The 16,857-nt window shown below is 40.7% G+C and overlaps 1 protein-coding gene across 1 annotated transcript in view; it reads right to left on the bottom strand.

Moving 5' to 3' along the window:
* Window positions 1-4,933, bottom strand: part of CPLX1 (complexin 1) — a 116,472-nt gene extending 111,539 nt beyond the window's left edge. Inside the window, exons 1-2 of the mRNA XM_051963811.1 lie at window positions 4,754-4,933; window positions 932-1,041 (exon numbers count right to left, since the gene is read on the bottom strand). Of these exons, the coding sequence (XP_051819771.1) occupies window positions 932-962 (31 nt within the window). The 5' untranslated portion in view covers window positions 963-1,041; window positions 4,754-4,933. The remainder of the gene's footprint in view (window positions 1-931; window positions 1,042-4,753) is intronic.
* Between the last annotated feature and the right edge of the window lie 11,924 nt (window positions 4,934-16,857).

Genomic DNA, 16,857 nt, shown 5'->3' with positions numbered 1-16,857 from the left:
CCACAACCGGAGATGATCCAACCCTTCTCCTTCTGGGAAGAGTGTATGGCGCAGCTGACTGAGCTTTCCAGCGAGTTACAATAACCAGATTGTAACATTGCCCTTCCCTAGACGTAGCCATAGCCTGACATCTCAGCCCTATAGGCCCACTACTCTCAGCTCTTTTTTCCCCCCTAGGAGATTAGAGCACTATCAGTATTTATGAGACAGTCAGAGCCTTACCCAACTTTGCTCAGCCCCAGCTTCCATTCCACCCCGGAACCAGGGGAGGAAGCTGCTCTTCAGTGTCCATAGACTTGATTATCTATTGTTGTCACCCTTTCTCCCAATTCAGATATGCTTTCAAACACACTCACATACTTCCCAAACCTCCTATTATTATTATTATTATTATTATTATAGTCCCACTATACAGACATTGATAAGGGAAGCCAAGAGACTCCATTGTTGCTTCTTCCCTGTTGTAAATGGATCAGGGAGTGTCTGTCTTCCCATCATCTCCACACAGCACAGGCCGATAAAGGATTTAATGTCAATATTTATTCCAAATATGAGGCAGGCTTAGCTGGATTGCAATGAAAGACTCCAAGCACAAATATAAACTTTCCCAGGTAGGCGTCAGTGCGACAAATAGTACGAGAAGGCAGGTATGAATGTGCCAGAGCACAATAACAAAATTACTGGAAATACTCCTGAGTGTGCTGGTGTTATGCTCTAACAGAAGACAAGAGAGAGTGAATGTTTGTGCCATTGCACCATAATCAAAAAGGTATATGTTTGAGTATATATGAGTGTATCAAAGGTAGGGGGGAGACAGAGACAGAAACAGAGAAAGAGACAGATATAGAGACAGAGACAAAGAGAAATACCAATTATTCAGGAGTAAATAATCACAGAAAGATTGTGGGGATTCAAATTAGGTCCCCCTTACCTCCCAGAGCTTGCTTCATAACGAAGTCCATGATGATGGCTTTGATCCCGTATGAGGCTGGTTCAGACTTTACATGCAAATTTTACAGGCCACTGGTCCTGAATTGTACCCTGTGAAGAATAAAGGAAAAGGCCATCACAAAGGTAAGGAAATGGGTGACATGGGATGATGGACCATTTGAAGGGATAGTACAATCCTACGGTTGGGATATCAGTTCTTTGTTTTCCTCTCCATTCTAGTAGGAAGAGAGGGGAGGGGTTCTAGCTAGCCAAAGTTTGCATTGTAATATAAGTAAAGGAGGAAGCTTGAATACACATTTCCTGATGGGGAAGTAGCCTAGAATTGTTGAAGAGACCAATTCACAGTGCTGGGGAACAACTCTTCTGGGACCCTAAAGGATTTGGAGCCTCTAGACATAAAAGGATTTACAGGGAACATAGACCTGAAAAGCCAAGATTCAACAGAATAACTAGAATTTTAAGATCTAGTCTGGAATGGAGTAAATTTCATTTTTAAGGGAGTAGGGAATAGGGATGAGATTATTTTATAGAAACCACTTTCCATTTTATGATTTTCAGAGAGTTGCCCAAGATATTAAGAGATTAAAGGTTTTGCTCACGATGACCACTGCTAGTGTGGACCACACTAAATCCACACCTTTTTTTTTTTTTTGACAACCAGGCTAATAAACTATCCACTACAGCATCTGCTTTTATTTGCCAGTCTAAAGACATTCCCTTGTTATTCTTGAATCTGTTTACTCTCTTCTCCCTGGGGAATAAACCTAAAAAAAAAAATCCTCACTACCAGGATATATATCACAAAGGGACAAAGGGAAAGAGGGAGCAGATATAGGGATTAGTATTCAGTGATCTAAGCAGCGGTGGAAGGAGAGAAATAAATAGGGATCAGAGTAATTAAAAAGTGTCAGACCTTAGCTGAGGGAGTCCTGTAAGCTTTAGAGGTTGCAGAGAAGTAGAAAAAAGAGAGCCTAAAGTGAAAGGGGAAGGGGGACAGAGAACACTGGGAAGGTTTAGAAAATAGGAAAAGGATAAAGCCCCGGAGTCAAAGACAAAGGTCAATTAGCTTCGGTCTAGTTAACTGACTTAGACAAAGCTGGGAAGTCAGATGTCCGGCTTGAGATCCCTTCTCTTCGGCTGTCACTAAGTGAATGAACAGGCAGGGACAAGGTAGAGAGAGCAGTCAGTCACTAGTTGGCCACTGGGGTCGCTGTTTGTTGCGGGTTAGAGAGCAGGTTAAGGCATCGACTTGATTTTGACATCCTAATTTATCTCTGTGAGTTGGGACAAGTCGGAGAGAGGAGACGTCAATGACAAGTTCTGGTTTGGGGAATCACAACGGACAGGTCATTTGGGAGAGGTTCCCTTGCTTAGGGGGTACAGTACCTAAGGATCATAGCACCCTAGATTTACAGCTGGGAGATACTTAGCCAAAGTCCTCATTTTTTTTTTTTTCAGATAAAGAAACTGAGATCGAAAGAAGTTAATTCACGTGCCCAAGGTCAAGTAAGTAAGTGGAAGTTAGGACCCAAATTATCTTCCTCTCACTCTAAATCCAGAATTGCAGGAGCAGAATGGGAAGAGTCACTTGACGAACTCTGGTTTGGGAGTAAGGAGGAAGAGGTCACTCACCAACTAGTTTGGAGAGGGAGGGGGTAGGCAAAAGAAGAGCGGGGGCTCAGGTTTGTGGGAAGAACGAAAGGAGTGCAGACACTCACGAGTACTAGATTGGGAAGCAGGGGTGAGTGGAGAAAGTGTCGGGAGAGAGGGAGGGCGAGAGGAAGAAGGGTATTCTGAGGAGTCCTGGGCTGGGCGGGACTAGTGGAGGGGCGGGAGCGGGGCTTCTTAGTGCTGCAGAAATAACCCGCATGATCAGGTTCATTGAATATCAATTTTCTTGAAAGGTCTTTTGGCTTCAGATGCAAGGGTTCTGTGCTTCGGGAGGTTCATTGATTAGGGAATTGAGCTGGAGGAGGAAACTTTGGGGCGGGGGCTGCGCAGGGAGCGAGGAGCGCGCGCCCGCTTGGCAGAGGCGGCAACGAGCAGGGAGGAAGTGCAGAAAGGGGCGTTTGAAGGTGACTCGCGCTGCGCTTGGGGAAACGCAGCGGGTTCCGGAAGCTCCGGGGTGGTTCAGTCTCCTGGGCGATCTGAGGAGTCGAGTTAGGGACAAGGGTCCGAGTACCAGGATTGCCGGACAGCACGCGTTGGAGACCCTCTCCCCAGACGTGGGCGTTAGGGTCTTGGAAAGTACGAACTCCCAGTCGCCCCGCCAGCCGTTCCCTCTATAGAAGCTCCCTGCCTGGGAGAGGGGAGAGGGGGAAGGGTTCTGGAAGAGTGAGAAGCATAGGGGTTTAGGGCCTCTATACTGAAGTCTGCATCCTCCCGGGTCCGGGGTGGGGTCATGGAATCCCACCACCTCCTCCGAGTTTAGTCTCTGCAGACTTGGATCTCTATCCATCCCAGTCCTCTCCCTGCCTTTGTCCTATCGCTGTGCCAAACTCTCTTCCCAACCATTAGCCCTTCTTTGACCCTGATCCTGAAAGGTCCCCATCCTTGAGTGCTCGCCTCTACCAGGCTGGCTGAAAGACCCCAAACTCAAGATGTGTGTGCTAGAGGTGTGGAAGTATTACTGGGAGACTTGCCTTCTGTAGAGACTCCCCTAGAGGAGAAGAAGGAAGGAATGGAAGATTGGCTGAACGTCCCCCCTCCTTCTCTCTTTCCCCCCCTCCCCCCGCAGTCGCATCCCCACACTAGAGAACAGAGAACCGCGGGGACAGAAGCGGACCGCAGCGCGCTCTGGCTCACGCTCGCGCACACGCACGCGCGCTACAGAAGCACACGTGCGCGCGCACACACCGACGCGTGCCCTATGCTGCAGTCCAGTATTTTTCTTCCCAAACTTCTCCGATCCCGCTGCTTTCATGTCCTCCGGGAAGCAAAGAAGCCCGCGAGTAGCCACCTCCAAACAAAGCTCTCGACTGAGCTTCTCGGCCCAGATACTGGGGACCTGCTTTGGCATAAACGACCCCCGATACCCCTGCCAATAAAATTAAGAAACAAAAACATGCTGCCCTAACAGACCAAACCAGATGGGTGTTTATATTCCGCTCAGCATATTTCCACCCCACCTCTTAAAACCCTTTCCATTCTATGTTCTCCAGGACTGACCTGGAGCAGGACGAGGGGAACCGGTTGCTCTGGGTGCAAACAGAGGGATATGGAAATGGGGGATTCTGGTTAAGGAGAGGGAGTTCGGGGTACAGAAGATCCTAGTGAAGGAGCCACGGCTACAGGGGGTGTGGGACCCGGGTACGAGTGTGAAAAGAAAGACCCGAGGTAGGGAGAGGAGTTGAGCCGAGATAATCACGATACTGAGAGTAAGAGCAGAGTGGACCCAGTGTGCGGACCGATCGCGGGATACTGGGGTCACGGGAAGAGTGGATCCTGGATGGGCAGACGAAGTGGAAATGTAAGGGAAGTAGGCAGGGTGGTGGTCCCTTGGAAGAATGAACCCTGGGTACAGAAGGTGCTGAAAGAGGGGGTCCAAGACATTGGGGGTATGGGAGAAGCTCATGCTGGGTTGGGGAAGGCATAAGAAGAGTAGGTCTTGGATATGATAGAGATGGGGAAGACAGGACTCCAGGTTCAGGGGAGCAGTCAAAGGGGACCCAGAGTACAGGCGAGGGAAAAGGACCGGGGGAAAGCAGGGTTTCCTCATGCTCCAGGATTCAGCACCATGGTCAGCGGACAGCTCCAGATGGTGGAAGGAGGGAACAGGCAATAAACAGGAAAAGTCAGTTACCTTCCCGGGCGGTGCTGGGGGCTCCTTATGGGTCTTGTCAGTGACGGAGCTTTCTCCGGGGAGCCGGGTCCATGTGGTGTCTCCCGAGCCGCAGCCGATGCTGAAGGGCGTTCGGGGAAGGAGCAGTCACATGAAGTTATCGCCCTCCTTCCTCCCGCGTCCGAGCATGACAGGAAGGGAGGAGGGGCCGGGGAGGGGACAACGAGGGAGAGGGAAAGGCACGGAGAGAAAGGGAGAAAAGAAGCACATACAGAGAAAAAGAGGAGGAAAGGCACAGAGAAAAGAGAAAGACGAGATATATTGAGAGGGAAAACAGAAGGAGCACAAAAGGAGGAAAGAGAAGTAGGATGGAAAAGACAGAAAGGGAGACTAAACAGAGAAAAAGAGAAAAGACCGAGAAAGAGACAGTCAAAGCATATTCTCAAAGAAGAGGTACACACATAAACCCGGGGGACATATGGAAAAAGAGAAGAGAGGCAGACTGAAAGAAAAGGAGGAGAAAATGTAAGAAAACTGTGACAAAAGATATGTAGAAAGAAAGAGAAGAAAAAGTAGCAAAGTCAGAGAGAGAAAGGAAGACAGTGAGGAGGAAAAAAAGGAGAAAAAGACAGAAACAAAGCAGAGAAAGTCATTGAAGAAAGAGGAAATACTGATGAGAGAAGAAACAATGGAGAAAATAAAGAGATAGAAATGAAGAGTACTAGGATAAATCCTTCTAGGCTCCAGTTCCCTAAACTGTAAAATGAAGGGGTTGGACTAGCTGATCTCTAAGGTCTCTTTCAGCTCTAAATCTATCCTTCTTTGATCTGTGAAAAGAGAGAATAGCAGAAATCTTGCCACTTTCAGTGCTCCCTTCAAATAATTTTGACCCAGGGTTTAGGTGTATAGAGATTCCCTTAGACAATATTGGCTTAACAGCCCACAAATTCATTCCTTGAATTTAAATGAGATAATTTGTACACTATATATCCTGCCCTTGGTCTTAGGCCTTGCTGACCTGATCAGCTTTCAAGACACTTCAGTTTCTTCCCCAAAAAAACCAAGTTCAGGGTACCCTTTTTATGGCTCTAAGACTTTTTTCTTTACTAATTTCTAAATCTCAGGGATCCCTAGCTGGCTCCCTTGGTTCAAAGATGTGCTGCAGCTGTTTTCTAGTTACCTTCTCCCTTCTGCCATTTCTAGCATGAAATGTTGGATTCTTGCTCCATTTTCTCTCCTTGACTCCTCATATTCTGCATTTTTGAGACTACATCTCAGCACTAGGAAATATATTGGTTGCTGTTGCACTTTGAGTGCTCTGTCCATATTCCTAAGTAATTAGGAAGAAGACAAAATCCTCAGGAAAAATAGTAATTCTGTTCTATAAACAGAAGCAAAAGAAATTCAACCTTCTTCCAATTCACCCACAAAGTCTTTAAAACTTGTCACACTCAAAAATAAAGATTTAGGGTCTACGTGCTTCATTGGATGATGGACTTGTAAGTAAAGATTGTCTGGCAAATACCAGGGTGACCCTTATCCATATCTGTCCATTTACCTTTCATAAAGCATCCACCCTAAATAATTCCAATATGGAACATTGCTCCCAGTTCCTGCTCTACCCCAAAACAATTCTCAAACTGGAGTTGAAAGAGATCTTAGAAGTCACTGAATCTGTTCTAAATTCCTCATTTTACAAATGAAGAAACCCAGAGAGGGGAAGTTATTTATCCAAGATTGTATAGGTGATAAATGACAGAATATTCCAGGTGCCAATGTAGTATTTGGGATAATATTTGTCTCTCATGAGCTCTGTCTTCTTCTCCAATCATCTCCAATAACACTTTGTTTTACATACTATAGTCAACATTCAACATTGTCTTCAAAGTACTATGATGGGAGATAGGGGAGTTAGAGAATTCTGATAAGATGTAGTCTTCATTTCATGAAGCTCATAGAAGAGGAGAAATAAGCCACAAACACAATGAACTAAGGTATTCTATATTACAAGTAAGTACATCAAGAAGAACAGAATGATATAGGAAATAGAGAACTGGCCATGGAGTCAGGATAGCCTTGGCTGAAGTTCCTCCTTTGATGCATCTTAATTATGGACCTACATGAGTAAGTCACCTAAAGTGCTAAAGCATCTCTTGATGCCCCAGAAAATTCTCTAAGGCTCTAATTTACAGACTGTTGAATGTTTTAGATTGATAGCTGGAGCTTTCTCATTAGAGTGCTGCCTTCACCAGTGAAATCACAGATCCAGACTCCCTCCTGCCCCTCATCTCTAAAATACATTAGAGAAACACAAGCAAACTGGTCCATGAGATCTGAAGAGAATCTTACTTGAAGATATGTCTGATATTTGGCCCCAAGAAGGAAAAGCATTCTGAAAGTAATCACCAGCCACAAGCTGAGCTGGACCTAACTCTTCACATGTAATCCTTTGCCTGAATAACCCATCAAAAGGGTAGATCTCTCAACTCCAAGAGAAATTCTAATCCGTATAGAACAAACTCCAAGTATCAAGTAGTACATCCTTGGAGTTTAAGACTGATCAGGGTGAGAGATATGATATACAAAATAGCTATTATTATTAAGGGTCATTTAGAAATTGGGAATATATTTCTATCTATATGTAGTTTTTAATAAAGCCTGTTCCAATAAACCAACCATGAAGATATTCCGTTGTGTCAGTCCCTAAGAGTCTTCAGACTCCATTACCAATCCAAGGCCAGACCATCACCTCAAAAATCAGAATAACTCAACTTGATATACAGGATACCCTCAAAGTTTGCAGGCCTAGAGTTACCTTATCTCGATCTCCTGGCTTGTAATGAGTAAAGAAAGAGCCCCCAAACCTGCAAGTTTTAATGAAGCTAGTGGGGACATAAGCCTATGAAGAATAATTTGACTTTTATGCTTGCTGTGTTAGATTCAGTGTCTGTAGCTGAGGATCTGTGATAAAAAAAAAAAAAAGAAGAAGTTTAGAAATTAATGAAAGAAAAATACTTCACCCAAAGACAAGGGTTCTGATCTAAACTGAGGGCCCATTCATTCTAAAATCTTATTGGTCCTATATAGGATATGCAATATCCTATGCATATTGATCCTATATACAACCCTACATAGCATTGCTACTCAACTAGTATTTAAATAGCATGGTTGGTATTTTATCATAGGATCTCACAGTCAGAAAGAACTTGAGAGTCCATTTTCTTCAACCTGAAGCTGAACAAGAATCTCTTCTGCAGCATGTGTGATAATTGGTTAGTGCAGTATAAACTTCTTGAGAACACGTACTGTTTATATTTTTGTAACTCGTGACTAGCACCAATCATTTTCCCACACCCGTCATTTAATAATTGTTTGTTGAACTAAATTACATTTGCATTCTAGACCTCTTGTGATAAGAAGCCAGCTACCTCCTGAGACAGCCCATTCCACTTTTAGATAGCCTAATTGTTTTCTTTCATGCAAATGTTTAATGATTCTGCCCTGATCAAATGAGATAGTACCATATAAGTGTGTGCTATTATTATTAGCATGTGCTCTTTCTCCATTTGAATAAGACCTGGAATATAGAACAAGAAACACATAGAATACAGAATAAGAGTAAGAGTGGTACAGTGGGCAGGGAAGTGAAATTGGAGTCAGTAAGAGCTAGTTCAAATCCAACCTCAACTACTTATTTGCTATGTGACTCTAAGCAAGACTTTTTCACCTCCTTAAATTTCCTCACAAATGCAACTAAATGATCTCTGTGGTGCCTTCTATCTGAAAAATGATTCTATGATAGCTATAAATTTGAACTTAAATATGTAAAGATGGAGAGAAAAGGGATACAGAGAGTAGAGACCAGATAAGGATGGCCAGTTATTATGAAAATGATAAGAATAGGGGACAAATGATTAAGATTTGAATACATCAGGCTAAGGCTCTCCTCATTCAAAGGAACTTAGAAGTATCTAACTACCTCTGGCTATTACCTTAAGATTATTGAGTTAGCAAGCTTAGGCCCAAAGGAAACAGGAGAAAATATGGTTTCTTCCTTTTTAATTTTTATTGTTATAGAACTAAATGGGTTTGGAACATTGTATACACAAGAGGTCCCAAAAACTTAAAATTGTACTTAGACTTTTGGGACATCCTATCCAGTCATATTTAGTTTATATGTTTGTTTCTGTTCTGTTCCTGGCATTTTTCCTGGAGTTGTTAGAGAGGAAACACCAAACAGCAAATATCTTCCTCAGTCCCTTCTGAAGCCCCACTGGTTCTTAGGTGGGTGACATTCTTCCAGGCATAGGATCAGCCTCTTACGGAATACTCTGGCGAGAATCTTGCTAGCAATGACTAAGAGAGAGAGAGACACATTTCCTTTTCTCCTTTTCCCTCCCACCCCCGTGATTGTCACAGAACACTCTATTCCCTTTACCCTTATAGAGATGGACAGTGGAAGCATCCTTGAACTTCTGGTGCATAACCTCCTCTTGCTATTTTATCTGGAACATTTCAATCAGCTTTTGTATGAGCAATGCACCCCCCACCTTGTAAATCTCAGCTGGAATAAAATCAGCACCAGGTGCTTTGCCACATGAAAGTAGCCTGATGGCATTCAAAGCCTCTTCTTCAGTTGGAACTTCAGCTAGGGAGTGATTGATCTCATCCTGAGGTAAACAGTCAACGGTCTACAACATTTGTAGATCTGGCCAAGGCCTTTGATGCTGTCAATTGTGAGGGCTTATGGAAAATATGTGAAAATGTGGTTGCCCAGAGAAGTTCATCAGAATGGTACATCCATTTCATGTGGGCATGCTTGCCCAGGTTTTGGACAATGGACAATGCTCTCAAGTTTTCCCAATCACCCGTGGAATAAAACAAGGCCATGGGCTTGCTCTCATGTTTTTTTAGCATGATGTTTTCAGCCATGTTGTCAAATGCCTTCAATGAGGACAAACATGGCATCCAAGTCAGCTACCACACTGATGGTAAATTCTTCAATATGAAAAAGCTGCAAGCTAGAACTAAAGAAGGAACATTGGTACATTTTTTTTGAGATGATTATGCACTTAGTGCAGCATCCAAAGCTGAGATGCAAGAAAATATGGTTCGATTCTCTGCTTCTTGTGCTAATTTTGGCCTAACAATTAACACCTAGAAAACACAGATCCTCCATTAGCCAACCATCCATATATGGAACCATTGGTTACTGCAAATGGAGAAGTTTTGAATGCTGTGGATAAATTCACTTACCTAGGTAGTATACTTTCCAGGGATGTACACATCGATAATGAAGTTGACGCACACATTGTAAGAGCTAGCTCAGTGTTTGGGAGGCTCTCAAGGTAAGTGTGGGAGAGAAGAGGTATTAGATTAACCACCAAACTGAAGGGCTACAGAGCCATTGTGCTGACCTCACTGTAATATGCCTCTGAAAGCTGGATATGAGCACTATGTCAGGAAACTGAATCGCTTCCATTTGAATTGTCTTAAGAAGATTCTGAAGATCGCCTGGCAGGATAAAATACCAGACACCGAGGTCCTTTCTCAAACTAAATTATCAAGTATTCAAACTCTACTTCAAAGAGCGCAACTCCATTGGGCTGGCCACATTGTTCAAATGCCAAATATATGCTTGCCAAAAAGACTATTTTATGAAGAATTCACACAGGGTAAATGCTTACAAGATGGTCAGAAAAAGTGATACAAGGATACTCTCAAGATCTCAAAAACTTTAGAATTGATTCTATGACATGGGAGGCACTTACCCAGAACCCCTCATCAGAAAAGGAGCTGTGCTCTATGAGTAAAGCAGAATTGAAATTATGCAAAGGAACTGGGAGATATGTGAAATTAGAGAGTCCACCCAAATGTTCATAAGGACTATTTGTGACCAACATGTAACCAAGCATTCCAAGTTCATATTGGTCTGACCAGCCACAGTCAAACACAGTAACTTGACTCTAACATAATGATGTCATTTTGGTGCTCTTTGAGCATGAAGGACAACAATTAACCAACCAACCATATGCTTATTTAGTTTTGCTGAACCTCTTTCCACCCATCTCTTTTTTGTTCTTTGATATAAGAGATGGCTCTCCAGAAAGAGGAGGAATGAAGAATGCATCTGGAGCAGAAAATGTTATTTTAAAAAAGGCATTAAACATATAATTAATTAAATAAAGTGTGGTACTCAGAATTGGAGTAAAACAGTGTTGAGCTGGGAAGGCCAGGTAGCCTCTGAGAATCTGGCTACTAAGACCTTGAGATTATAAATTATGCTATTACCTATACCACCAAAATGCCCCTACCCCTTTTTTAAGAAGTGTGAGATTTTACATCTGTGAGCAAGAAAGAAACAGTAAGACCTATCGTTGCTCGTAGCTGGCTCTACACATCGAACAATGGGGTATGCTGACTCAGTGCTTTCCGTTCTGTCCATCCATCCATTCATTTGTTTGTTCAGCCAAACATTTATTGAGTAGTTACTGTGTGTAGAGGCCTGTGCTCCGTTTATATAAGACATGGTTAAATTGTGCTTATAAACCCTGAAATCTTAAAGAGAACAAGACACAAATAGATAGTCACAATGCACACCATTACATAAGTGCATGTGTGTGAACGTGTATGTGTGAGAGAGACAGACAACAAAATAGAGATTACACTTTGCCAAGTTCTATGTAAGATCTAATGGGAAAGTTTATTATACACTATGGGGCTTCACACAGAACGTGGTGTGAGTTAGGTTTTTATGGAGAGGTAAGAATTCAAAATGTAAAGAACAGGAGGCAAAGGGAGAGTGAGGATAGTCTAAGCAGTGGTTCTCAAACTCTTTTTCTCAGTATCTTTATGGTATTAACAACTATTGATTATATGTCCAAAGAGTTTTTGTTTATATGGGTTACATAATAGATATTTATCATAAATAGAAAAAAACTAATTTTGAATTTGTAGACCCTCTGAAAGGATTTCAGAGACCCTCCAGGATTCACTGCACCACACTTTGAGAACCACTGATCTAAGACATAAGAAATAGCAAATTCAGTGAGTCTGCTGATCTCTGTGCGTGTTCATCCCTCCTTGAATTAGGGGCTGAGAGAAAAAATGAAAAAATATAGCTAAAACACATGTTGCCTTTGTATATATCTTCTTCCATTTGTGGAGATGGTATCTTAAATCTCTTGTGAACTTGCTGTGGCCAGGGACCATTAAGGATGGTGGAGGTACCTTTGATGCCCTAGAGGAACACCAACATTTGCCATCACCTCATTTGTGTCATCACCTCATTTCACAGATCACTTAAAAATATCTTCAGGATGTCTCTGGGAAAAGGAGAATATAAAAGAAACTGAGGGTGTCCTTTATTGTAAGAATTAAGCATAAAGAACTTTAAGGGAATGACAAAAACACCATATAGGTCACATATGAGGTTTTGTAACTGAATGTGAAGATCATGAAATTGTGATTTATTATCAATAAATGCTTAATTTGCATACATATTTTATATACTTGTATACCTGGTGTTGAGGAAAAATTTCTTAGGCAAAAGGAAACTGCAAGTGAAAAAAACTTAAGAAGCCCTGTTAAAAACAAGCAATGTTAGTAATGCTTCAAAATAAATGTGTAGTACAGCTCCTTCACCCCTACTTCCCACCCTACCACCATGCAGCACTGAAGTCTGTCAATGTTTGTCAGTTTGGGTATTCTATTTGAAGTTAGCATCTATACAAATCCTAAACTTTGAGCTCCCAACCAATGACTTTTTGTAAGACTAAATTAGGTGACAGTGAATTCAGAGCAAAAGACATTTCATTAAAACAATGTAAGATAAATAACAAGAAACTGAATCAGATCATAAATGTTTCCCCAATTAATTTCTCTCTCTCCCTGACACATTGGTTTAAATTTTACCTCTGAAATAGTCTCTTTTTAATCACTTTCCTTTCCTTTTTAGCATAGTGCTAGCAAATTGTCCCCCCTTTGAAAATTAGAGTACTAGGATGTCTGAGCCAGGCTAATGTCCCTTGATTTCTGTTTTTACCTGCATCAACTTGGCTCTTTCTGTTCTTATCAATCCCTTCAACATGTGGCTGCCATTTTCTCTTCTCTCTCCATTCCCCATGGATGCATCTATGATTGATATCAAAACCCGTATCCCACCAATCTTTCCCTATCCAACTCTGAAACTCTCATATCTTTTAAAAAGTTGCTTATGCTGTAATTATTCCTTCTTAATCTTAACCTAGATGGTAGTTAACATAGCTACACTGTCAGGTTTATGCACCATCTTCTGGAAGCTTTGGTAGAGATAATTTCTCCCAATAAGCAAAGTTCTCTTTCAGTCTCAAATATTGTATTAACATAGGATCTGTCCACAGATATATTCCTCCATGAAGCTACATAGATGACAATTTCTTCCCACTAGTTTTTAGAAACATCAAAACATCTCTAATCAACAGAATTTCAATTCAGCAAGTCTTTCTTTTTTTATTATTATTATAGCTTTTTATTTACAAATATGTGCATAGGTAATTTTTCAGCATTGACAATTGCAAAACCTTTTGTTCCAATTTCCCCCTCCTTCTCCCCACCCCCTCCCCCAGATGGCAGATTGACCAATACATGTTAAATATGTTAAATACAATATATGTATACATATCCATACAGTTATTTTAAAAGTAAAGTGTTCTGAGAGGATACTATCTTTTAGAGACTGTCCAATGGAGCTTCCTCTCATTTCTTTCTTTAATCTGAATTTTTATAAATCTGAAAACACAAGAATGAATAATACAGCTGGGGCAGAATTAAGGGAATATTGTGACAGTTTTGCCTCTCTGTCTTGGTGAAGGAGGAAAGACAGATGGAGTTCCATGCTGCTCTATGGGATAGCAAAATATAATCAAACATAACATCAACTTAGACTGAAAAGTCAGACCAGTTCCTAGAGGTTCAAGGACTTAGGCTCAAGTTCTAATTGCCACTTCCCAGATATTTGATCTTGGGCAAATCCCCTGTCCATTTTATGCCTCAATTTCCTTTTCTATTAAACGAGGGATTTGTATTAAATAACCTTTAAGGTCCATTTCACACTAAGAGTCTATACTTCTCTGAGTGTTGAAAAGAAAAAATTAATTGCAAAGCAAGGATGGAATGTGGTCATCTAGTCCCTTCTTTATCCCCTAATATCCAGTTACTATATCCTGTCCCTTCTACTTTTACAATATTTTTCACACCTATATTCTTTTCTGTGTTCCAACTAAAGGCAGACTAGTTCAAGTTCTCATTCTGAACTATTGCAAAAACTTTCAAACTGGCCCTTATTCTTAGTCTCTCTTACTCTGTTCTTCATAGAGTACTGGAAGTATCTCTTTAAAGCATAGGTCTAACCATGTCATTCTGCTCAAAAATCTTCTTTAATTCCCCATTGCCCCAAGATGAAGTCTACACTGTTTGGCATTGAATTCATGGCCTTCCATGATTTAGCATCAATCTATCTTGCCAGATTCCCATCATGTAATCACAGGATGAGGAATGGACAAATATTATTTTTTTTAAGTATTCTGGAACTTGTAGAGAGATGAGCTTGTTATTTTAGCTCCCTGTAAAATTCTGCAATTATTGAAAAGCTGAAGAAATGGAATAGGATAATAGTATTGCTAAATGGATTTGTAAACAGTTGAACTTGGGAATTAGCATCAATCTGGAGGGATGTCCCCAGTCAGTAAGCACCTTCTCTTTGGGCCTGACATTTCACTTTTTATTTTTGTTAATGAAGTAATCATTTAAATGAAGTATATATAATAGTTACTTGTGAATTATATCAGTATTATAGTTATCTGTGTGCATGTCATTATGTAGGATAGTTATCTGTGTTTGTATTATATTCTCTTCTAAGACTATGAGGTTCATGGGGGAAAAAAACCATATCTTCACTAAACTTTGTATCTCCTCTGGTACACAGAGCTTTTCACACTGTAGGTGTTAATAATTATTGAATAGAGATTCAAAGATCCTTCCTTCCTTTCTTTCTTCTCTCCTGAACTCCCTTCCCTTTTTCCTCTTTCCCTCTTTCTTTCTTCCACAATATATGTGTGATACTGTGCTTAGTGCTAGAGGAACACAAAGACCTATAATCTAAGAGGGAGGGCAAGACACATATACAAACAGCAAAAATAGAAAGTGATCAGTATAGTGAACACAATAATCATTTGTAGAGATCACTCATTGATGGGCTATTTAGGCTCATACATATATCATGGAAGGCTTCATAGAACAGAGGAAATCTTATCCATCATGTTTCTTGCTTTGAAATCTTCCATATATGTTGTTTCCTGCTTTAGAATGTTAGTTCTTTGAGAACAGGAACTGTCTTTTCTATTTTTGTCATCATTACTTGGTTTAGTGCTTTGTACATAGTGTGTAATAAAGGTTTCATTCATTCTTCCAGACATAAAGGATCATTGAGACAGGCAGAGAAAAGAAAAAATGTATTTTAGTCAAAAGCAACCAAAGGCATAAAATCAGGAAAGCATGGCAACTATTTGGGGGTAGCAAGGAATCTGCTATGGTAGGAGAAAATCACCTGAGAGCTTGTGGTATGATAGGAAGCTAGAATGACAGGTTGGTGCCAGATTTGGAAGGCCATGAATTCCATGCTAAGGAACATGAACTTTAACTTTGGGACAATGGAGAATCAAACAATAGAGAACCTTCAGAAGCTCTATGAAGAACAGAGAGAGGGGCTCGTTTGGACGTTTGTTTGATTTGAAAGTTTGAAAATAGTTCAGATGTTACAAAATGAGTACCTGAAATGATCTGGCTTCAATTGGAATAGAGAATTTCCAGTTCTCTAGAACAGGACTTTCTAAATTTTTTCCACTGATGACACCTTTTCTCTCAAGAACTTTTTATGCAATCCCGGATATATACATATATACAAATCAAGCGTTTACTGATAATAAATTATAAAGAAATTTATTTTTAAACAATTCTTTGTTGTGCATAGAATTTTATTATTTAGTAAAGAGTAAAGCAAATTTGTATATGAATGGAATGAATGTGCTTATTTTTACATAAAGAATTAAATCTTGGCAGAATATTTGATACCTCTTATTGTTGCCAATTTTTTGCAACTCCCACATTCACTTGTGAGAGCCTGTATGGGTTCACAACCCATAGTTTAAGAAGCCTGTGTAAAATTACACAGACTGTTGACAGTGAGAAGTTCCACATTCATATCTTCCAGTTCTTTCAGTGCCTTTTTCATCTCACCTAGCACATAGAGTTCTGCATACAGTAGGTGCTTAACATTTGTTCACTTGAATTGTGATACAAGGATCCTTTCTTCCTTATGTAAGGCTTTGTTCTACTAGACCAAACAACTTGAACTTGTTTGAGGTAGCTAAGGATTTTTCATTCAATATTTCCTTATTTATTATGAGTTTCAGCTCCCTGCTACTATTTTGGTTTTATCTTTTCTAGTTTCTTTTAGTAAAGAAAACAGAAACAAAATAAGGTCAGAATGCCTCTGCCTTCTCTTCATGCTCCGTTATTTCTACTACATCTTAAGAAGCTGGTCCATCCTTCTTATTTTCCTCCAAAGTTCTGCAAAGTTTTTTTATTTTATTTTATTAAAGCCCTTTTTGTTATCCCTGTCTTTGCTATACATTCTCAGACTCAATTTGCTCTGGATTTTAGTACTTTTAACACCCTTCTTAACACAGGATCATACTACCCATTTGTGTTCTTCCTCACTTAGAGACACTTATAGGCCCTCTTTTCATCCTTGGTACAAGCTGTGTCTGTTAAGGCTGATACTTCGGAGTGTTTGAGGAAACTATATTTTGGAAACAAAAAAAGACTTCCTTCCCTACAATGTTGAATCACACGTCCCTGCAAACATATGGCAGGCACTGCGGATGCATTCAGATGATCATTAATTCAAAGCATTTATGTAAAATTTGGCATTAGAATTTCACTAACAACAGGAATCCATCCTGCTGAGCTATTCAGCCCTGGCTTAAGGAATTCCTTCCTTAAGGTGGTTATGTGACATTTGTATGGAGAGGGAGAGTGTTTGTCCACAAAGCTCATTTTGTACCATGAGGCAGAATCATTCAATT

Source organism: Antechinus flavipes, chromosome 6 (assembly GCF_016432865.1).
Source record: "Antechinus flavipes isolate AdamAnt ecotype Samford, QLD, Australia chromosome 6, AdamAnt_v2, whole genome shotgun sequence".
NCBI lineage: Eukaryota > Metazoa > Chordata > Mammalia > Dasyuromorphia > Dasyuridae > Antechinus > Antechinus flavipes.
Note: the sequence above shows the minus strand (reverse complement) of the source record. Positions and strands in the feature narration are given on the sequence as shown.